The sequence below is a fragment of the Heterocephalus glaber genome, unplaced genomic scaffold, assembly GCF_053883595.1.
Source record: "Heterocephalus glaber isolate CG9 unplaced genomic scaffold, H.glaber_assembly_v1.0 deba00001561, whole genome shotgun sequence".
NCBI classification, from domain to species: Eukaryota; Metazoa; Chordata; class Mammalia; order Rodentia; family Bathyergidae; genus Heterocephalus; species Heterocephalus glaber.
In genome coordinates this window covers 12,559,047-12,582,116 of record NW_028258349.1, presented here as the reverse complement: position 1 = coordinate 12,582,116, position 23,070 = coordinate 12,559,047, and the positions used below count along the sequence as shown (strand labels likewise).

General features: G+C 43.8%; 3 protein-coding genes across 10 annotated transcripts in view; 2 read left to right on the top strand and 1 right to left on the bottom strand.

Annotated features, from left to right (window-relative positions):
• Positions 1-15,548, top strand: part of Znf565 (zinc finger protein 565) — a 47,510-nt gene extending 31,962 nt beyond the window's left edge. For all 3 annotated transcript variants that reach the window (XM_087191286.1, XM_087191287.1, XM_087191285.1), the window contains one exon: positions 1,384-15,548. In XM_087191286.1, the coding sequence (XP_087047412.1) occupies positions 1,384-2,651 (1,268 nt within the window). In that variant the 3' untranslated portion in view covers positions 2,652-15,548. The remainder of the gene's footprint in view (positions 1-1,383) is intronic.
• Positions 1-23,070, bottom strand: part of Capns1 (calpain small subunit 1) — a 32,483-nt gene that overhangs the window by 1,367 nt on the left and 8,046 nt on the right. For 4 of the 5 annotated variants that reach the window (XM_021239543.2, XM_004858977.4, XM_087191327.1 and 1 more), the window contains one exon: positions 22,498-23,012. The exons of the other annotated variant lie outside the window; for it this stretch is intronic. In XM_021239543.2, coding sequence (XP_021095202.1) covers positions 22,986-23,012 — 27 coding nt within the window. In that variant the 3' untranslated portion in view covers positions 22,498-22,985. Of the gene's footprint in view, positions 1-22,497; positions 23,013-23,070 lie in introns of those variants that run through there. 5 annotated transcript variants of the gene reach the window in all.
• Cox7a1 (cytochrome c oxidase subunit 7A1) lies at positions 19,535-21,238 on the top strand. 2 transcript variants are annotated; one of them, XM_004858978.4, is made up of 4 exons: positions 19,535-19,695; positions 20,584-20,670; positions 20,785-20,869; positions 21,113-21,238. In XM_004858978.4, exons 1-4 carry the CDS (start codon positions 19,681-19,683, stop codon positions 21,166-21,168), a joined length of 243 nt encoding a protein of 80 aa, XP_004859035.1. In that variant the 5' UTR covers positions 19,535-19,680; the 3' UTR covers positions 21,169-21,238. The 2 variants fall into 2 exon arrangements, with proteins under 2 accessions (XP_004859035.1, XP_087047477.1); XM_087191351.1 differs by having other exon boundaries at positions 20,962-21,238.

Here is a 23,070-nt window from a genome sequence, read left to right as displayed (position 1 = left end):
AGAGCATGCAGAGAGCACAGGACCTATTGAGCAATCTGAGCTGGGAAAAGCCTACGTTTATTCTAGATGCTCAAAGGAAGCCTGTGGTTTGGTACAAAGGTAGGAGAGAGGAGAGTGCTCATCATGAAAATGGATTGTTTGTAGTTGAGACATTGTCAAGAAAGACAGCAGGGACCCACTTTGCCAAGAGCATTGTGAGCCACGGCAGTGCATTTGGAGTGTACTCTCAGCCCAGTGGGAAGGCAGTGAGAAGTCCAGGCAGAGATTTTTATTTTGTTTGGCCTCAATATCACATGGTGGGACATGTTACAGAGATTGCCTCAAATTGGGCATAGTGGCGTACACCTGTGATCCTACTCACTTGGGAGGCTGAGACAGGAGAATCGTGCCTAGGCAACATAGGAAGACCCCATCTTAAAAATCAAACATACAAATAAAAAAAAAAAGCAGAGATCCTTTATCTATGTGAAATGTCCAGAATAGACAAAGGCATAAAGACAGAATCAGTGGCTCTCTGCCTAATCATTAGTAGCTGCCCAGGGATGGAGGGAATAGAGAATGGGAGTGACTTTTTCTCTCTCTTTTTTATCTCTCTCTCTCTCTTTCTCCCTCTGTCTCTCTCTCTTTCTCTCTCTCTCTTTCTCTCTTTCTCCTTCTGTCTCTCTCTCTCTCTTTCTCTCTCTCTCTGTAGGGTTCTATGTGGGGGTGATGAAGTGTTCTCAAACTACAGAGTGGGAATGTACTACAAGCCACTGAATTGTGCCTTTCGAAATGGTTTAAATGGGAAATTTTATATTATGTGAATTTAAGCTCAGTTTTAAAATATGCATATGTATGAGGCCCTAGGTTCAGTCCCCAGCACCACAGAGAGACTTAAAAATATATAAAATAAATACACACACACACACACACACACACACGCACACACACTCACACTTTGGGCCTACTCCTCTAGCTTTTGATTCAGTCTGAGGCAATGCTTGGACATCGTATGGTTAATGTGCTTCTTGAATGATTCTGATCCATATCAAATGGAGAACCTGGCTTAATTATTTTATCTTGCTCCCTCTGGCACCATGTAAGCTCATACCATATTTGTGCTTTCATGTGCTTTTGATAAATTGGCTAATATTTGAGACTTATATAAGCTATTCACTTTTTATGGTTATTGTTTTCATTCTGTTCTACCCATTTTACTGTAGAATTTTTTATTTTTCATAGAAGAGAGCAGCTTATTTTTTTCTTTTTTAATTTTTATTTTTATTGTACATGTTTGAAGTACATATGGTTGCATTCATCGTGAGGAGATGGTATATGTACATAACACATACTAGTTCTTTTTGTGAAAACAGCTTATGTTTACTTTTCTCTTGTATTTTTCAGGCTTAGAGTCCAGATGTAAGACATTTCCACAAAAAGATATTTTTGAAATAAAGTCTTTCCATTGGGAAGTAATGGAAAGCCTTAAAAACTGTGATCTTGATGGCTCCAGTTTTAGAGGTGACTGGGAATGCAAAGGCCAATTTGAGAGACAAGTAAATCAGGAATGCTATTTCAAGCAAGTAGAAATCACCTACGAAAACATGCCCAGTTTCGAGCATCACAGATCCCTCACTCCCCATCAGCACAGCCGGACCAGCGAGAAAATGATTGAATGCAGTGAATGTGGGAAAGTGTTTCACCGTGGCTCACACCTTAGTCAACATCAGAAAACGCATACTGGTGAGAAGCCCTTTGAATGTAAGGGATGTGGGAAGGCCTTTAGCCGTGCCTCACACCTTGTTCAACATCAGCGAATTCATACAGGTGAGAAACCTTACGGCTGTAAGGAATGCGGGAAGGCCTTCGGTCGTACCTCGGAACTTATTCTGCACCAGAGGCTTCATACTGGTGTCAAACCCTATGAATGTAAAGAATGTGGAAAGACCTTCAGGCAGCATTCACAACTTATTCTGCATCAAAGAACTCATACAGGTGAGAAACCCTACGTGTGTAAAGACTGTGGGAAGGCTTTTATCCGAGGCTCACAGCTTACTGTTCATCGCAGAATTCACACAGGTGCTAGACCCTACCAGTGTAAAGAGTGCGGGAAAGCCTTTAGACAGCACTCGCAGCTGACTGTCCATCAGCGAATCCACACTGGTGAGAAGCCCTATGAATGTAAGGAATGTGGAAAGGGCTTTATTCACAGCTCAGAAGTGACTCGGCATCAAAGAATCCATTCCGGGGAGAAGCCCTATGAATGTAAGGAGTGTGGGAAGGCCTTCAGACAGCATGCACAGCTTACTCGACACCAGAGAGTTCATACAGGTGACAGACCCTATGAATGCAAGGACTGCAGGAAGGCCTTTAGTCGCAGTTCATACCTCATTCAGCATCAGAGGATTCATACAGGAGACAAGCCTTACGAATGTAAGGAATGTGGGAAAGCTTTTATTCGTGTTTCACAGTTGACCCACCATCAGCGAATTCACACCTGTGAGAAGCCTTACGAATGTAGGGAATGTGGGATGGCCTTCATCCGTAGTTCACAGCTTACTGAACATCAGAGAATCCATCCTGGGATCAAGCCTTATGAATGTAGGGAGTGTGGGCAGGCCTTTGTCCTTGGCTCTCAGCTCATTGAACACTACAGAATCCATACCAGTTAGCAAGCCTTGGATGTGAGGGACATAGAGAAACCTCTATGTGAGCTCACACCTGGCTCAATATTAGTTCATTATCGATGTAATTAATGTCAGAAAATCTTTATTTGTCACTTCTATTGTGGAACATTAGAGAACTCATAACAGAAGAAAATTCAGTAAATGTGGGAGTTCTTTTTGTCTTACTGCTTACTAAGCATCAGAAAACATTTGCTTTAAAAAGTTAATAAGAATACAGAACACCCTTGTGTTAGCATTCAAAATATGCTAAATTTCTAAGAATTCCAAATAGAAAGTGACCTATGCAGTGGTAGCACCTGTAGTCCCAGCTACTTGGGAAGCTGAGACAGGAGGCTCACTTGAGCCCAGGAATTCAAAACCAGGCTGAGCAACATACCAAGACTTCGCCTCAAAAAAAAAAAATTGTGAATGTGCCTTTTTCCATGGCATAGACCTTTCTCAACATTGTCTTATCATTTCCATTGTTTACTGACTGTATAGCCTTAGGGAAGTTTTGCAATCTCTCTATCCCTCATTTAGTTTTTTTTTTTCTTGGTACTGGGATCAAACTCTAGTCCTTGTGCTTGCAAGGCAGCCAGCGGAACCACTGAGCTAGATCCCCAGCCCTCTCATTTACTTTTTTTCCCACTTATTTTTAAGTAATGATAATTATGTTTACCTAATAGAGAGTTTTCATAAAGACTAAATCAAATTTTTTTTTCTTTTGGTATCGGGGATCAAACTCATGACTTTGCATTTGCCACGCAGGCATGGCGCCACTGAACTACATCCCTAGCCATCAAATTTTTTTTTCCTCTGTACCGGGGATCGAACTCAGGTGAAGAACTGCTGAGCTACATCCCCGGCCCTAGAGTTTCTTCATTCTTTTTTTTTTTCCCCCTCAGTACTGAGATCGAACTCTGGACCTTGCACTTGCCAGGCAGGCGTAATGCTACTGAGCTAAATCCCTGGCCTTCAAATGTTTTTTATAAAGCCTTTAAACATAAATCTGCAACATATATGTGCGCAATAAATACTAGCTCGTATCATTAATTTTATTAGTATTGCTGTTATTGAGTTAATGTAAAAGGAGGACCTTATGAATATATTAAGTATTTAAAAAGCCTTCATAACCAGTGTTATTATAATTCATTCCAAAAAGCAGTTATAAGGCCATAATTATCACAAAGAGGCCTTCATCCAGCTAAGTGTGATAGTGGACACCTGTAATCCCAGCACTCAGGAGGCTGAGGCAGGAGGATCACCAAATTCAAAGCCAGTTTGGGCAACTTAGATCCTGTCTCAAAATTTTAAAAAACCAAACTACAAACTAGAAATAAATGATAATAAATTCTACATATTAAATACCAGTTCGGCTGGGGATTTAGCTCAATGGCTTCACACCTGCCTTGCAGGCACAAGGTCCTGAGTTCGATCCCTGATGCTGAAAAAAAAAAAAAAGCAAACAAACAAAAAAAACCCCAGTACCAAAGCTGTACTCTTATAAGAATCCAAGAATTAAAGGTATGGGCTTTATCACCAAGCATAGATCTCTAGCACCTAGTCATTCCCAGTCATACTGAGCATATTGAATGAATGATTAATTAAGAGAAAAGAATTAACAACTAAACCAAATTAGCGGTAAGAATGATTAAAAATTGCTCTCAGTTCAAGGTCAGCCTAGGCTCCATAGTGAGTTCAAAGCCAGACTGAGCTACATAGTGAGACTGTCTCAAAACACCAAAAAAAAAAAAGTTATCATGGCTTTTCCTCATGCTAGCCCATCCCATGTGCTCTAGAGTGTACTTTTGTCTTGCTTTTTCCATTTTTTTTTTTTTTTGGTAAAACAAAATAGTAACCTTAATGTGAAAGTTGTTTATTTAACAATGTAATAGGATAGAGTATTTATAAATGTCATCTAAAAAATATGACTAGGAGCCAGGTGTGGTGGTGCACACCTGTAATCCCAGCTCTCAGGAGGCTGAAGCAGGAAGATCACCTCAAATTTGAGGCCAGCCTGGGCTACATAGCAAGACCCTGTCTCAAACAACCAAACAAGGGGGTGCCAGGGATTTAGCTCAGTGGTTTGGCCGCCTGCTGTGCAAGCACAAGGACCTGAGTTCAATCCCTGATACCAAAAAAAAAAAAACCTCATAAACAAACAAGGGGTTGGGGATTTAGCTCAGTGGTTCTGCTGCAGCCCCGAAAGTTGCAAGTGCAAGGACCAGAGTTTGATCCCTGGTACGAAAAAAAAAAAGGTCAGGGATTTAGCTCAGTGGCACCACACCTGCCTCACAAGTGCAAGGTCCTGAGTTCCATCCCTGGTATCAAATAAATAAGATGAATAGGATGAAGATGAAGACTTTTAAAAAAATAATTTACTATGTATAACTTTGATGTATTTGAAAAGTTAGAGAACAGATTTTTACAAAAAAATTGGTTCAAGATGTGGAATGGGCAAATCAGTGATCATGGAAGAACATAAAAATTCATCAAAACTCTTTCCTTTTAAAGAAAACATTTTAGGACATAAGTATATACCTCAGTGGTAGAGTGCTTAGCAAGCATTCATGATCCCCAGCACCACAAAACAAAACAAAAAGAAGAAAAAAATTTTTTTTGTTATGGTACTGGGGATTGAACCCAGGGTCTCACATTGGGCTACATCCCCACCCCTTTTTAAAATTTTTTTATGTTGAGTTAGGTTCTCACTGAGTTGTCCCAGCTGGGCTCAGACTTGGAATCTTCCTGCCTCAGCCTCCCAGAGTGCTGAGATTACAGGCATTAACTACCATCCCCAACAGAAAACACTTTAACCTAAAAAGTTCAGGAAACAGATAATCCTTAAAGGAAGCTTGCCAGTTTTTTTTGTTGTTTTTTTTTTGGTACCGGGGATCAAACTTGGGACCTTGTGCTTTTGAGTCAGGCGCTGGAACCACTGAGCTAAATCCCTGGCCCTTGCCAGTTTATTTTCAAGGCTAAATACTGATTAAGAAAAAAAAATCAAGAAAAATGTTTTTTATAAAGAAAAATTAAGAACTACATCTTCTGTGGGCTGGGGATTTAGCTCAGTGGTTTTGCCACCTGCTGCGCAAGCACAAGAACCTAAGTTCAATCCCCAGTACCAAAAAAAAAAAAAAAAAAAAAAGAACTACATTTTATGTAATGCAAAAAACCAGATTATTATCATTTATGAAGATATAAATAAAATTCCTGACTTTTTAAGCCAATACTCTATAAACAGGTTGGATTTTTTTCAGTTTGTTTTTGAGACAGGTTCATGCTATGTAGTTCAGGATGGCCTTGAACTCAATATGTAGCCCAGGCTGGCCTCAAACTTGTGGCAGTCCTCCTGCCTCAGCCTCCAGAGTGCTGGGATTACAGGTGTGCACCACCATATCCAGTTTAAAAAGCTAATTTTAAATTAGATGTCTGAAACATCACCTGCTTTAGATTAACTCACGTTTTCAGAATGTTGGTATTGTAACTCTAGAAGGTCACAGTAAGGATAAAAGTATCCTTAATTGAACTCCAGTGACATCTGGATCAGGGTTTGTGAATGAATCTGAGGAAAATCAAGAAACTGATCACCTCATCCCTGGGAGTAGCCAGGGAGAGCGTGAGGCAGATGCACTTTGATGCCAGCCTCTTATCAGACAGCCTGAGTGTTTGCTAAAATCCCCTGCATTTTCTGCACGTGCCATTGCTTACAAAGGATTAGAAAGCAATCTTCTGTATGTCATATTTTTAAGTTATTCAATGATTAAAATGTACAGTTGAGGTAGAATGCTTGCCTAGCATGCACAGTGCCCTGGATTCAATCCCTGGCACCAAAAATGAGAGTATCATTAAAGGAGCTCAAAGCTATGACATTAAAAATTGTCACTTGAATAATTAAAGGATATGCATGGGATAAAAAATTTAAAATTATGGGCCAATAACAGATACCATGTTATTGTTATATATTTCCTAATTTTTATTTTTCATAAGCATAGACATGTAACAAACTCTTTATTAAAACTTTTTATACCATGATAGCAACTTACCAGGGATCGAACTCGGGACCTTGCGCTTGGAAGGCAGGCGGCAGAATCACTGAGCTAAATCTCCGGCTCCCATGATAGTAACATTTTATACCTTACTCTTTTCCCTTAGCCACACATCTTCAATATTATACCATATCAATACATATATAGCTGCTTCACTCCTTTCTTTTTTTTTTTTTGGTACCGGGCATTGAACTTGGGACCTTGGGCTTTCGAGGCAAGTGCCGGAACCACTGAGATAAATCCCTGGGCCACTGCTTTCTTTTTTTAACAAACACTTAACTATTCCATTATGTGTGTTCCATAATTTAACCCTAATAATTTAGGTTATTTTTATTATTTGTTACTCTTTCAAATAATCTTATAATAAATACATCTCCCTTGCACATAAATTAATTTGTATGTGTGATATATCTTTAAGAGGAATTCTTTTTTTTTTTTAATTTGAGACAGGGTCTCACTATGTAATTCAAGCTGGCCTTGAACTCACTATGGAGACCAGGCTGGTCTTGAACTCTCAGCAGTCCACCTGCTGGGATGACAGGCTTGCACCCCCGCACTTGGTTTAAAATGAATTCTTACAAATGGAAATGGTAGATCAAAATGTATATACTTTGGAGGGCAACCTACTTTCCTTCTTAGAAGCTATCTTTCTCGAGAAATTTTTCCTACTCTTAAAAAAATGTATATACTTTTAAAAACAAGAACAACAACTAGGGGCCAGGGATTTAGCTCAGCGGCACTGAGCCTGCCTCAAAGGCACAAGGTCCTGAGTTCGATCCCCAGTACTAGGGGAAAAAAAAAAAGCTGGGCGTGGTGGCACATGCCTGTAATCTCAGCACTCGGGGAGGCTGAGGCAGGAGTATTGCCCATGAGTACATCCAGCCTGGGCTACATAGTGAGTTCAAGGCCAGCCTGAATTACATAGTGAGACCCTGTCTCAAAAAACAAACAAAAAAAGGTAATAAAAACTTTTGAAAAACGTTGAGACTGCCAGGTGTGGTGCTGCACACCTGTAATCCTAGCTTTCAGGAGGCTGAGGCAGGAGGATGGCTGCAAGTTTGAGGCCAGCCTGAACTCCATAGAGTGCATAGAGAGATCCTGTCTCAAAAAAACAAAAATATTCCAGCACCTGCCTTGCAAGCACAAGATCCTGAGTTTGATCCCTAGTACCAAAAACAAAACATTGAGGGTGGTGTGGTGGTACATACCTGTACTCTCAGCTATTTGAGAGGCTGAGGCTAATTAGAGACCAGTCTGAACAGTTTAGCAAGATCCTGTCGCAAAAGTTTTAAAAACTAAAATAAAAAAGGCTGAGGATGTACGTCAGCACTCCTTGGGTTCAATCCCAGTACTGAAAAAAAAAGTTGAACATATACAAAAATGTACAGAATCTTATAGTAAACCCTAGTGGACCCAATTCCAGGTTTTAATAATTTATCAACTCATGACCAATTTTGTTTTGGCTACATTTCCACCCATTTCCCTCACTTCCATTACTTTTTAAGTAAATACCAGAAAGCTATCATTACATCCATATTTTAGCATTAATTGCTAAAACACATCAGAACTTTAAAAAAGTATTTCAGTCCTTAAAATGATTGATAATAGTGCCTTAATGACATCACGTATCTGATAGTGTTCAAATTTGTTTCATGCATGTCAGTTTAAAAAAATCAGTAATCTCTATGAATTATAGTTAATTGCCAGGTCACTTAAACCTCAATCCATGCATCCTCCCTCGTTCTTTTTTTTTTTTTTTGGTACCCGGGATCGAACTCAGGTCCTTGCGCTTGTGCACCAAGCGGCGAAACCACTGAGCTAAATCCCCGGCCCTCGTTCTTTTTTTTTTTAACCCTGCAACTACTTGTTTTTGTTTGTTTTGTGGCACTAGAGATTGAACACATGCTAGGTTAGCCCTCTACCACTGTACATTCATGTATTTATTTTTCTTAAGCCACTAAATTGCTAAAGTTAGGCTCAGGCTTGCAGTCCTCCCACCTCAGCTTCCCACAGAGCTGGAATTACAGGTATAGACCACCACACCCAGCTACTAGAATATTTTTATTTAAAAAAATCTTCCCTTCAACTACTGTATGGTTATCCATTGTTACAGTAATGAAAGGCAGGATAGATGCTTATTTATTGGTTTTCAAAATTATGAGTTGGTTCCAGTAATGAAAGGCAGTATAGATGTTACAGTAATGAAAGGCAGGATAGATGCTTATTTATTGGTTTTCAAAATAATGAGTTGGTTCCCTAGCTGTCATGGTAGCTCTGTGTGTGTGTGGGGGGGTGATATTTAATATGTTTAGATTCATTTAAGTAGCACCCTCTGTGATGCTCAAGTAGTCCCCATGGTTGCTGCGTGGGACCCTTTTCCAGTTGGCTCCCGATTCTTTGGATAGGACCCCGAAGCTCTGCTCATTTGCTTTCCCTCTGCCCCAGAATGTTCCAAGCTCATCTGGTTCATTTTCTACCTCCCATCCTGACGTAGTCGTGTTCCAAGGAGCGCTGTTTCCTTTTAGTATTTTGTTACTTTCCCAAATAATATTTAGAAACTACAAACAGGTTTCCCGTCCCTGCTTCTGGTTGGCCATATTTAAAAGTGTTTATACATTTTAAGCCATTTTATAGACATTGCTGAAATGCCTTCGGAAGGGTACGCACTTGCGTATCTACTGATGGAAGAAGAGATCCCAAGAGCCACGTTCTTCCAGCCATGGAGAACACATTTATTTTGAATGTAGGTGAAAAATGGAAAAATCACTTTTGTTTTAAATTGCATTTAAAAAAAAAATTTTTTTTTGGTACGGGGGATGGAACTCAGGACCTTGCACTTGCCAGGCAGGTGTTGTGCCACTGAACTAAATCCCAGGCCCTTAAATTGCATTCTTTTGATCATGATTAAACTAGATAGCTACTTTTTCACATATTTGTTGACTTTGATATTCCTTTCAGCATAGTGCCTACAATAAAGGTGATCAGTAAGTATTTGTTGATTATATAAATTAATTGTATGCTCAGATCCTTTGTTCATTTAATTTTGTGACGGCCATGTTTTTCTTACCTAAAAGAACCAATTTTGATGGGGCTGGGGATTTAGTTTAGTGGTTCCACCACCTGCCTCACAAGCGGAAGGATCCAAGTTCGATTCCCGCTCCGCCCCCCCAAAAAAGAACCAATTTTGAGTCAAACACGGTGGCACACACCTGTAATCGCGGCACTCAGGAGGCTGGGGCAGGACTGTTGCAAATTTGAGACCAGTCTGGGCTACATAATGAATTCAAAACCAGCCTGAACGACTTAGCAAGACCCTGTCTCCAAAAAAAGAAGTTTTCAAGCTGGGCATAGTGGTGCACTCCTATAATCGCAGGTAGCTTTGGAGGTGGAGGCAGGAGGATCTGAAGTTCAATTAGCAAGACCTTCTCTTAAAAAATTGAAAAAAAGAAAAGGAAGAAAGGATGGAGGGAAAGAGAAAGGACAGTAAAAGGAGAAAGAGGAGAAAGGAAAAGGAAGAGGGAAAAAATAGAGAAAAAGACAATAAAGGAAGGAAAAAGAAGAATGAATAAAGAAAGAAGAGAAAGGAAGGAAGGAAAGAGCCAGGTGTGGTGGTGCATGCCTGCAATCCCAGCACTTGGGAGGCTGCGGCAGAAGAATTGTCTCCAGTTCAAGGCCAGCCTGAGCTCCTTAGTGAGTTCAAGGCCAGACTGAACTATATAGTGAGACCATGTCTGACAGAGAAAGAGAGAGAGACAGGAAGAGGGAGAGGGGGAGGGGAGGGGGGAGCTGCTAGCTCCATTTCCAGCACGGTGTGAGAAGATCCAGGTTTTGTCTGCCAGTAGGTGGCAGCAGAGTAACACCAAAGCGCAGTTCTGGATCCTGTTGCCTCCCACGACAAGCAACTTCCGGCTGACTTCACGCCCGGAGCTGTGTGACTGGCAGAGGTAAACCATCCCCAGATTCACGACATACAGAAACTGAGAGATAACAAATATTTACTGTTTTGAGCTGCTACACTTTGAAGTCATTTGTTACTTGCAAAAGATAACTAATAGGGCTGGGGATTTAGCTCAGTGGTTCCGGCGCCTGCCTCGCAAGCGCAAGGTCCCGAGTTTGATCCCCGATACAAAAAAAAGATAACTAAATACACTATACATTATGCCATTCCACCGCAAATATTTGAATATGTATTCCTAATATATGACTTTCAAAACCACTACAATTAAAATGTCACATATAAAAATTAAGGATTATTCAATAAAATCCAATATCCAGGCAGTGTAGGTGATGATAGCACATTCTGAAATACTGTGATATCTCTGATTTACTTTGAAAGATAATAGGGATTGATGGATGAATTAGGGCATACATAGGTGGCTAAATATATGATAAAACAAATATAGCAAAATATTTATTGTAAAATCTAGGTGTTAGGTATACAAATATTTAAGAGTTTTTCACTTTCTTTTTTTTTTTTTTTTGAGACAAGGTCTCATTATGTATTTTATGCTGTCCCTGACCTCACAATGGAGCCCAGGCTGGCCTCGAACTCATTGATTCTCCTGCCTCAGCCTCCCAAGTGCTGGGATTGTAGGTGTGTGCCACCACACCTGATGAATTTCTTCATGTTTTCTATGTTTGATAATTTTCATAATAAAATGTTGAAATAAGTCAATCATGATTCAAATTTCCAATTGTCAAAAAAAATTTTTTTACTGTTTGTTTATGTCAAGATCCAAATAAAATCCTCATATTGAGATTGACTAATACAGAAGTTCTATGTCCTTTATGCCACAATATTTGGACATCTTTTTGTTATAGCAGCTAAATCTTCATGTTAGTACAGGACAGCAAAGCTCTTTATGCTGGATATCAGCCTATTTGTCTGCAAAGTGACAAAACCATTCCCAAGACCTTCACAATGGCCATAGCAGCTCTTTGTTTTGTTTTCTTGTCTTTCTTCTCCTCCTGGTACTGGGGATTGAACCCAGGGTCTTCACAGTGAGCTACATCTCCAGCCCTACTTTTACTTTCTGTTTTGAGATAGCATCACACTGAGTTACCCAGGTTGGACTGGAATTTGCAATCCTCCTGCCTCAGCCTCCTTGAGTGCTGGGATTATGGGCATGTGGTACTGCACCTGACTGGCTGCTTCTTGATTTGGGCTTCTTGACCCTAAGTCAGTGCTACAGAGGTTCTGAACTTCATCCCACCAGGGGCACATTCAGAACAGCTTACCTCACATTCAGAACAACAGCTTTCCTCCTAGCAGGAGGATTTTTAGGTGTTCTGTGAGGCACTCTGGGGAACAGCCCAGAAGCATGAGGGGCCCCACATTCAGGGTGCAATGCTCTGCAGCTGCCAGCTTGAAACTTTTGATAACATTATCTTTGCGTTTGTGTTTTGTAAGAGAAGCCTGTGGTACAGTGGAGCACGCACCAGGGGCTGGGAGCCTCCTGTCTGCTGTCACCTCCCACCACTCTCTGCCACCCTGAGACAGGGGCTTGGATGCTTGTTATGCCTCCCAGGAGCCTAGGTGTGGGTACAGGGAGGATTGGGGTGTTGCACTTAACGCTCCATGGCCTTTTATGCCAGGGAAGGACAGGGCAGGGCTGGCAACAGCTACCTCCTCCCCAGGTTGCACACCATGGCACACTGGACAGATGGCCTAGCAGGGGTCAATGTCTTGCCTACCTTGGATCCAGGTCCCAATCCCTCTTGGGCACAGAGCTTGCATTATCCAGGGCACCCACACCAGGTAAGGAGGGTGCCTGGTTTGACCTTTCCTTTGGGCAGGGAACTGCAAGCTGGTCTAGTGGCTGGTGGGGAAGTGTCGGGGTACACACACAGTTTAGTGACTGTATTCACCCAGGAGTATCCTTTGCCCTAGGGAGCCCAGCATTAAATAGCTGGTTTAAAATATCACCACAAGCTGGGCACAGAGACATGCATCTATAATCCAGGCTACTTGAGAGGCTGAGGCAGACACAACTTCGAGGCCAATTTGGACAACTTCCTTAGCAAGACCTTGTCTCAAAAAAAAGAGAAAAAGTTAGGAAGGGTCAGGAATGTAGCTCTCACTTGCCTAGCATGTGAGAAGGCCTGAGTTGAATCCCTAGTACCACAAAGAGCAAAACAAAAAGTAAACACCATGACAAGTTGAAAGAGATCACAGAAGGAAAAACTTTTCCACCTTAGTATTTCTATTAATATTTTTCTGCTGTTTGAACAAGGAATCTTGCACTTTGCACAGCATTATGCAGCTGTTCTGCTGAGAAGGCACCTTTTTTTTTTTTTTGAGACAAGTCTCACTAAGTTGCTTGATTGCTCAGGCTGGACACCTGGCAACTTCTATTCTTTAAAAATCACCTAGCTTCAGTACTTAGCTGCTGTCTCCTGGTGGTGTTGAATTCCCCTAAATGCTGAACATTTATCACCTTTTCCTGTCTGTTGTCCTCAGTCCTGTCGTCCTTCAGCATGCACTCAAGATTAGTACATGTTACCAAAATGTGCTCGCTTTTCTCAGCACTGGCTGCAAGTGAGTACGGGGGCAGCATTACTCCTCAGTCCCCGTGAGAACCATATGCATGTCTGTACACACACATACATAACACACACACACACACACACACACATGCATGCACACACCAGGCATATGATTCCATAAAGCTGGAATAATGCAGATTCTTTGTCCTAATGCTAATGAGTTTCATAGTGTTGACTCACAGAGCTTGAAGTAGACCAGTTATTCCTTCTGGCCACCAGTCTTGGATTTGAAAAAGGAGATAATTATTCTTTCTAATCCTTCATTGTTTGCTGCCTTGAGTACTGTAGCTTTGTTATAGATTAGGGCAGGATGCCTTAAGTTTAAAAACTATTGAATCAATATAGTGAAAATGGCCATACTTCCAAAACTACTATATAGATGTAATGCAATACTGATTGAAATTCCAATAATATACTTCACAGAATTAGAGAAAACAATCCAAAAATTCATTTGAAAGCAGAAGAAACCTAGAATAGCAAAAGCAATTCTGGGCAACAGAGACATGGCTGGGGGTATCACAATCCCCAACTTGAAACTATACTACAAAGCTACTGTGATAAAAACAGCATGGTACTGGCAAAGAAACAGACCCGCAGATCAGTGGAATAGATTAGAAGATGCAGAAACAACTCCAGACGTACTCGGCCACCTCATCTTTGACGAAGGAGCCAATCTCCCTCATTGGAGAAAAGATAGCCTGTTCAATAAATGGTGTTGGAAAAACTGGATTTCAATCTGCCAAAGATTAAAACTAGACCTATACCTATCATCGTGCACTAAACTAAGATTGAAGTGGATTAAAAAGCTAAATATCAAGACAGAAACAGTAAACTTGCTGGAAGATAAGTTAGGTACAACTCTCAATGACATTGGCATAGGAAAAGACTTTATGAACAAAACTTCAGTAGCACGGGAACTAGCACAAAGAATCAACAACTGAGACTTCATCTTATTAAAAAGCTTCTGCACTGCAAGAGAAACCACCAACAGAGCTAAGAGACAATCTACAATATGGGAAGAAATTTTTAGCAGCAGACAAAGGGCTACTATCTAGAATATATAAAGAATTTTTGAAAATCAGACCCTCCAAATTCAAAGACCCAATTCAAAAATGGGCATCAGAAATGAACAGACATTTCTCAGACAAAGAAGTAAAAACAGCCAACAAATATATGGAAAAATGTTCAACATCACTGGTCATTTGAGAGATGCAGATGAAAACAACACTGAGATTCCACCTCACCCCACAAAGAATGGCGGCTATCAAGAAATCAACCAATAACAAATGCTGGTGGGGGTGTGGGGAGAAAGGAACCCTTCTCCATTGTTGGTGGGAGTGCAGACTGGTGCAGCCACTGTGGAAGTCAGTATGGAGATACCTCAAAGAACTAGGGCTAGAGGTCCCATTTGACCCAGCTATTCCCCTGCTGGGTATCTTCCCCAAAGAATTAAAAGAATCATACCACAGCGATATATGTGCACCTATGTTTATAGCGGCACAATTTGTAATAGCTAAGGATTGGAAACAGCCCAAGTGCCCATCAACTGGAAACTGGATAAAGAAAATGTGGTTTTTTAATAAAATGGAGTACTACTCAGCCATAAAGAACGGGAAACTAGAGTCATTTGTAGCTAAATGGATGCATATTGAGGCCATCCTCTTAAGTGAAATAAATAGGACACACATGTGTAAATGCCGAATAGTATCTCTAGTGTGAGAAATTGAAAGTGTATATAATGATGAAAATGATTAAAATGAAAAAAACACAATTTTTATACACTAGCTTTCATATATAAGGCAGAGACAATCACCCTAAAAATGAAGTTCTGATATTTTTCTGCAGAGATGACAGGTGTTGAAACGCTGTTACAGCTCTCTGTGAATGTGTGCTGTACGAAATAAACTTGCAGATCAAAAAGAAAATCACCTAGCTTTAGATATTTTAGTATAGCAAACAAAAATAAACTAACTCACCAAACTTTCTGGTCCAGTCTTTAGATAGATTTCTGTTTTCTTCCCACAGTGCATTAATCCATTGGTAATAGCAGAATGGGCTATTAAGAGGTGAGCCTAGTCAGAAGTGGGTCTAGGGCCAGGGATCTAGCTCAGTGGTGCCACCGCCTGTCTTGAAAGTGCAAGGTCCCAAGTTTGATCCCTGGTACCAAAAAAAAAGAAAGAAAGAAAGAAAGAAAAGATACTGGGGATTTAGCTCAGTGGTTCCGCCGCCTGCCTCAAAAGCTCAAGGTCCTGAGTTTGATCCCTGGTACCAAAAATAATAAATAAATAAATAAAAAGAAAGAAAAGAAGTGGGTATAAATAAATAAATATTTTTTAAAAGATGTGGACCTGGAAAGGTGTATTTTTGTCCCTGGCTCCTCCCTTCTTTCTCTTTGCTGCCTGGCAGCCTTGGGTTGAGCAGCTCTCCCCTGCCATGCCCTTTCTCCATGCCATTTCTGCCTCGAAGCTATCCCACCGTGCACTGAAATCACCACAATCTTGAGCCAAAATAAACTTCTCCTCCTTTAAATTGCAGGTGTCATGTGTTTTGTCCTAGCAACAAGAAAGTAACTAATATACTAGGCAACTTAGCATTTTTGGGAGACCCTGATTCAAAATTGAAACAACAAAAAGGTTGGGGATGTAGCTCAGTACTAACACCTTGAGTTCAGTTCCCAGTACAAGCAATCAATAAATGGCTAGCTAGCAATAGGTGAGTGGCTTATGTGTAGCCAGACACTAATGGGGATGTATAGAAAGATCTCGGTGATGGCTAGAAGCTAAAAGAACCACAGAATTCCTATTTTATTAAAGAGGTGGGAGTGACTAAGTCAGAAACATTTAGAATATATTTCCTTTAATAAATATTTATCAAGTTCACCCATATGCCAGACGCCGTGGATACAACCGAGTCTAAAGTCAACACACAGCTGAATAGAGCAGCTTACACTATTGTCCAGGGTGAAGAACCAAGTATATGTGTGTTGATGGTAGTGGGTGGAGGTGGGGGAATAGGAAAAAGTCAAAATGTAACATGGTCTTAGAAGCTGGATCACTAAAAGCAGGATGAAGCTGGGCATTTCTGCCTTCATTTTATTACATAAAGCTTTGGGTCAGCTCTGCACGCAGGCATGTTAATCACTCAGGGAGTGGGCTAGGGGTTTAGCTCAGTGGCACCTTGCCTGCCTTGAAAATGCAAGATCTTAATTGAGTTCAATCCCTGGTACTGGAAAAAAAAAATTCACTCAGGGAGTGTCTGCCTAAAAAATAGTGATACAAGGTTTAATAGCCCTAAATTTACCTCATCTGTCTCATCCCCCTTCAAGATTAAGGACATCAACAAAAGAGTAACAATGTAATTTTCAGGATTTGCAGTGTCACCCAGTTGCCAGCTTTTACAATGTCCCTTTGAAGTGATGCCAAGAAGTCTCCAGCCATTGTCCCAAACCTGCAGCAGCTGAGCAGTACAGACCGTCTCGGAGCCAGAGCAATTACCCCATCAGGGAACAAGGCTGCTCCCTTAAGATAGGACCAGAATGGCCACCTTAAGCAATGATGGCTCTCCCAGAGCCTGGCAGAACCAGCCCTGAGGAAAAGTTCACCAGATGAGGCTCGGGCAGGGTTGCCTATATTGCCAGTTATGCAAAACCCCAATTATGTAAACTCCCAACCCTTGCCTTTGTTTTCCTTTTCTCAAAACTACAAGATCCTGTTAGCCACTGGAAGACAGGTCTTGAACCTCTTTCTCTGTACTTCTCAGCATGGAACATGCTGATACCCCATAACAAAATAGACTAACAAGAAAAAGGACCTCAAAATGTATTCATGTTTTATGTAACACGGGAGGCTTCAGAAATGAAGACCTAAGGAGCCACACAAACTGTTCAAATGCATGCTAAGGTTCACTGAAGCAAAGACAGACATGTAGAAGTATGATTAGACACAAAGTGTATGATCTAAAGGTGGTGAACTGGGGGTAAAAAGGGGGTCACCAGCAAGGCCTGTTTGTTTAGATTCTTCCTAGGCTAGAAATAGGGTAGGCCCTCTCTCAATTTGGAAGGGAGGTGTAGTGTGGATTGAACCTAGGGCCTTCACACTGAGCTATATCTCCAGCCCCCCTCCCCCCAATTTTTAAATTTTGAAGCAGGGTCTCTCTAAATTACTAAATTTCTCAGCTAGGCTTGAATTTGTAATCTTCCTGCCTAGGTCTCCCAGAGTGCTGGGATTACAGTTGTTCACCATCACACCCAGGTTTGAATGAGGTTCTCATGACCTAGCTCAGGCAAGGTAGGTCAGAGAATTCCCTTATAACCACACTTCACCTGGAAAGGCTGGAGACCGATAAAAGAGAGATCTTGCTGTTTCTGTGGTTTTCTCAATTGCCAAGGTCCCTGTTTTAGGATATCATTTTCTAGGTACCAACACTTGATTCCCATCTCTTACCTGGATGAGTGAGTTTTTCATACAACATGTTCCCTGAACACAAACCTAACACTGGTGTTTAGCCAAAGCCACAGTGAACTGTTTAACGATGGAAGAAGAGGGCTACGTTTACATAAAGAAAGATAATGTCCTAGTTCCCAGTATGTTCCAGTGTTTGGGCTGGGATGTAGCTTGGTGACAGAGGGCTTGCTTAGAATGCACTAGGCCCAGGGCTCAATCCCCAGCACTGCAGAAGCAAAACAAACAAAAAAAGAAAACCCAATATGAGGCCATCTGAAAATATGGGAGGTTTTAACTACACTATTTTTGCCAGGCATGATGGCACATCCCTGTAATCCCAGCACTTTGGGAGGCTGAGGCAGGAGGCTCGATGTGAGTTGGAGGCCAGCCTAGGGTCCACAGTGAGTTCAAAGCCAGCCTGAACTACATAGTGAGACCCTGTCTCAAAAAAACAAAATAAAAACAATAACAAAAATCTACACTGTTTTTACCTTAAGCATTGACATTAACAGCCTAACCTCAGGAAAAAGAAGACTCCACCGTTCAGAAAGGGCCAGCCATTGCTTGCTGTGTCCACATTCTCTCCCACTGCCTAGTTTGCATGTCTGATCACAAGACATGCTCAGTCAGACCTGCCTGCCTTTCGGAGGGCTACATACTCAAATATAAGATATGATGTTGGAATTCACTTTAAAATACACCAATTAGAAAGGGAGAGAGCCAGCGTGTGGTGGCCCGTGCCTTTAATCTCAGCCACTCACAAAACAGTGAGACCCTGTCTCAAGAAAAAAAAAAAAAAAGTCTGGGGCTGGAGATTTAGCTTAGTGGTTCCGAGTTTGATCCCTGGTACCAAAAAAAAAAAAAAAGCTGAATGGAGAACAACGAAAAAATTTTATTTATTTTTGAGACAGGTCTTGCTAAAGCACCTAGTTGTCCAGCTGGGGAACAATTCTGTCTCTCTCTCTCTCTCTCTCTCTCTCTCTCTCTCTCTCTCTTTCTTCTTTAGGGTTGTTTTTTTTTTTTCGTACCAGGGTTCAAACTCAGGAACGAAGCATTTGCCATTCTTTTGGTTTTTTTTTTTCTTTTGGTTTTTTGAGACAAAGTTTCACTGTGTAGTTCAGGCTGGGCTTGAACTCATGGCAATCCTGCTGCCTCAGCCTCCTGAATTCTGGGATCACAGGCGTACACCACGATGGGCTGTCCAGCTATTTTTGTTTGGTGTTTTGTTGTTATTGTTTGTTTTAGGTTTTTTTTTTTTTTTTGAGACAGGGTCTTGATATGTAGTTCAGGCTGGCCTTGAATTCACTATGGAGCCCAGCCTTGCCTCAAATTCATAATATATGAACTTTAACTCGAGATATAATATCCCTTGCTTTTTCTCTGCAATTACTGCGATAGATCAGTTATGCTCAAAACAAACCTCTGAGGAAGGTCCTAATATCACCTTCGGTTGCAAAGATGGAAATAAGAGCTGGCCGAGGTGATGCACATCTGTCATCCTAGCACTAAGGAGGCTGAGGCAGGAGGAACTCCGGAGCCAACCTGAGCTACATAGTGAGTTCAAGGCCATCCTGAACAACGTAGCCAGACTGTGTCTCAAACACAATACGGAAATAAGGCTCAGATGCAATCACTCCAGATAGAACAAGGAGTTCGAACCCTGGTTTAACTTTGCCCCTACCCTCTACTCGCGCTCTCCAATACTAGCCCGGTAGGGAGAGATCCCGGAAGGACGCGCACTCCCTAGTACTGCGGTTCTCTCCGCTTGGGCCGACAGAGCTGCGAGACGAGGGCAGCCGCACCCGCGCGGGACCGGGTCACCGTGTCCCGGCGCCGCATTGGACGCACCCGACTCCCTCCCCCCCATCCCCGCCACGTTCCGCAGCTGTGGTGCGTGGCGGGCGTGGCTTGGGATTCCCCGGAGGGAGGGCAGTGTGTCCGTCCTTGGCGGAGAGGGGAGGTGACTCCAGCTGCCGCCCGCCGCCCGCTGAAGACAGGATGAGGGCCCTACTGGTGAGGGCCCCTGCGGGCCGGACCAGGGCCCCCAACCCAGAAGCCCTCACCCTAACACGGGACTCCTGACTTGCGGGATCGGGGGCCTAGGAACGTGAGCCCCCTTCAGGATCTGGGGCTCCCTGCTGAGCAGCCTGGGACCCCCCCCTCCCCCAACCCCAAGCTTCGGGGACTGCTGGCCCACCAAGGGGCCCCAGAGCCGCGGGTTTAAACCTGCTCCCTTCAGCCAGAGTTTCTCTAACTTCACTGGGAACCCTACCCCTATCCAGGAGGGGAGCGCGTGCCTGTATGTTTGTGATGTGTGTGTAACTAGAGGTTGAACTCTAGGCCTTCACATTGAGCTACATCCCCAACCCCTTTTGGGGGGGGGGGGGTACCAGCGATCGAACTCGGGGCCTTGCGTTTGCGAGGCAGGCGACGGAACTACTGAGCTAAATCCCCGGCCTCCCCAACCCTTTTTATATTTATTTGTGGTTTTTTGAGACAGGGTCTTGCTCTGTGGGTCAGGCTGGCCTCGAACTCGCAGTAATCCTCTTGCCTCGGCCTCCTGAGTGCTGGAATTACCCTTTTTATTTTGAGATAAGGTCTCATTAAATTGCCCAGTGTGGCCTCCAACCTGGGATCCTCTTGCTTCGCCCTTCCTGGTGCTGTGACAAAGGGTGCGCGCCACCACACCGGGCCGGCACTCTTCTTGACAGGAGGGCCCTCCCCGTCATCACCCTCGCCCTCGCCCTCGCCAGCAGTTCCGACCTTGCCTTTGAGACCCTCCCCAGTTGGGACCCCCACGTCCCGGCTTCAAACAGAAGGATCACTCCCACCCCCGCCCGCCGGGCCCACTGGGGGTCACCCCTCTGGGCGCCAGCAACCCCTCCCCTCCTATCCCCGAAGGTCTCCCAAGCGCTGATTCGGTCCTTCAGCTCCAGCTCCCGGCACCGCTTCCAGAACCGGGTGGCTGAGAAGCAGAAACTCTTCCAGGTGAGCTAGGAGGGGGGCGGGGCCTCCAAGGAGAGGGCGTGGCCTCTAAGGGATCCTGGGATGCTGTCTGCAGAGCAGTGAGCACCCCTTCCCTAACCGACACCCCACACCCAGGAGAACAATGACCTCCCTGTGCACCTGAAGGGCGGGACCACCGACAACGTCCTGTACCGACTGACCATGGCGCTGACTCTGGGGGGTGAGTGCTTGGTGGGGACAAGGCTGGCCGTGACCTACTCAGGGTTTAGGTTGCAGGTCCTAATCAATGAATGGGGGGGGGTATCCCGCCAGGAGTCCTGTTTGGAAGGGAGCTGGTGCCTGAATTGGACTGGGATCCAGGCTGTTGATGGGAAACTGCAGAGGGTCTTAAAAGCCTAAGAAGAGGCTGGGACCGGAAGGAGGGGGTTGAGGTCTCATTCCCTGACCCTCACTCCCTTCCTAGGCACTGCCTACAGCTTGTACTGCCTTGGCTGGGCCTCCTTCCCCCACAAGAAGTGAGACCAAGAAGCCCAGAGGACTGGGGGACGTGGACAAACACCAATAAACGTGCAGGCTTCTTGGGAACCCAGCCAGCTCTGGTGTCTGTGTGTGTGTGCTCGTCCCAGCCCATCTTCCTGCCAGCCAGGGATGTCTGCTGCCCTAGCCCTTAGTCCCTCAAGTAGCCCCAGGGCTACTCCTAGGCTACTCAGCACTGCACTGAAGACTCCAAGCCCTGGGCTGCCTCAAACTTGGGGCCTGAGGACCTGGAGTGGTGTCCGTAAGTGAGACAGTGCCTTATATCCCAGGAGGGCAGCCCTTCCCTCTGCAGAGGCCCAAGAGGGGAGGAGAATGCTGAGCCTGGTCCAGGACACAACAGAAGCAGAGCCAAGTAAGGACAGATTGGTTCAAAGACTGAAGCTAGAGAGGATGGACATGCACTCTAGGAGGCTGAGGCAGGAGGACTGCAAATTCCAGCCCAGGCCAGGCAACTTAGCAAGATTGTCTCAAAATAAAAAGATTGGAGATGCAGTTCAGCATGAAGACCCTGGATTCAATCCCATTTTGGGGGGTAATGGGGATGTAGCTCAGTATGCAGACCATGGGGTCAATCCCATTCTTTTTTTGAGATGGGATCTAGCTATGTAGTTCAGGCTAGCCTTAGACTCACAGTAATCCTCCTGCCTCACCCTCCAGAGTGCTGGGATTATAGGTGTTACAGGTGTGTACCCTCATGCCCAGTACTGCAAAAGAAAGAAAAGAAGAGAAAAGAAAAAAGAAAGAAAGAAAAAGAGAGAGAGAGAGAGAGAGAGAAAGAAAGATAGATAGATCAGGTGCAGTGGTACACACCTAAAATCCCAGCACCGAGGGAAACTGAGGCTGGAGGACTGCAAGTTCAAATGTCCCACCAGGTCAACTTAGTGAGACCCTGTCTCAAAATTAAAAAAAAATTAAAATGTCTAGGGATGTAACTCAGTGGTAGAGTGCCTCTAGGTTCAATTCCCAGTATCACACACACACACACACACACACACACACACACACACACACACACACACCCCACGGTGGGGACGCCCTGGGAGATAGAGGCAGGGGTCATTGAGATCTCCTACCAGACTGGGATTTGGCTACAGCACCTGAAATCAGCAAGAACCAGGGATCTCAGCAAGAACCAGGCTATAGCTGAGTGGAACCCAGTGTAAGAAAAAAAAGATGTAGAGGAGAGAAGGAATGTGAGACATCCAGATCCAGCCCCAAGACAGGCATTAACCCCACCCACTCTCCAGGACCCTCACTACTTCCCCAGAGCCCAAGCCACCCCTCACCTCTCAGAACAGAAGGCAGATCCCATAGGGAGCAGCAACTGGGGCACATTTATTTCCTCCTGGGCCTGGCCCGCTGGGAGCAGAGTACAGGCAAAGGCACAGAGATATGTGGGCCTAATGACTGGAGTTTATTTGGCTGCCTGGGTGGTAACTGTGAATGAGTATGCCAGGGACTTGAGTGATCCTCCAGAACTGAGATGGCCCTTGGGGCACGGAAGCAACACAAGTAGTGGGCTTGGTACAGGTACAGAGAAAGGTAATGGAGAGGGTGTGAGATGGGTGTGGTGACCCTTGGGCAGAGCATATGAGGATGTCATAGAGCCAGGGTAACTCAGGGCATGGCATGTTGGGGCATGTGGGGACCCGGCTGCTGACTGAGAAGCTGGGTGCCAAGGGCTGGGGGAAAAAAGGCCTGTGGGAATAGGACCTATGCATATGTGACTGCAGACAGATGGGCCCTGGGAGGATGGGTCCATGTTGGCTCCTACAGCAAGGCGCAGCTTGGAGTCTCGATCAAGAATACATAGTCAGCTGCAGCCACTGGAAGAAGGAGGCACAGAGTGAGGAGCAGGGAAGGCCTGAGTGGCAGATGCTTCGC

Bases quoted from the DNA above. Each gene is read 5' to 3' on its own strand.
- Cox7a1 (XM_004858978.4), top strand. The intron at 20,671-20,784 runs GTGAGCTAGGAG...CCCCACACCCAG, and splicing joins AGAAGCAGAAACTCTTCCAG to GAGAACAATGACCTCCCTGT. The intron at 20,870-21,112 runs GTGAGTGCTTGG...CTCCCTTCCTAG, and splicing joins CATGGCGCTGACTCTGGGGG to GCACTGCCTACAGCTTGTAC.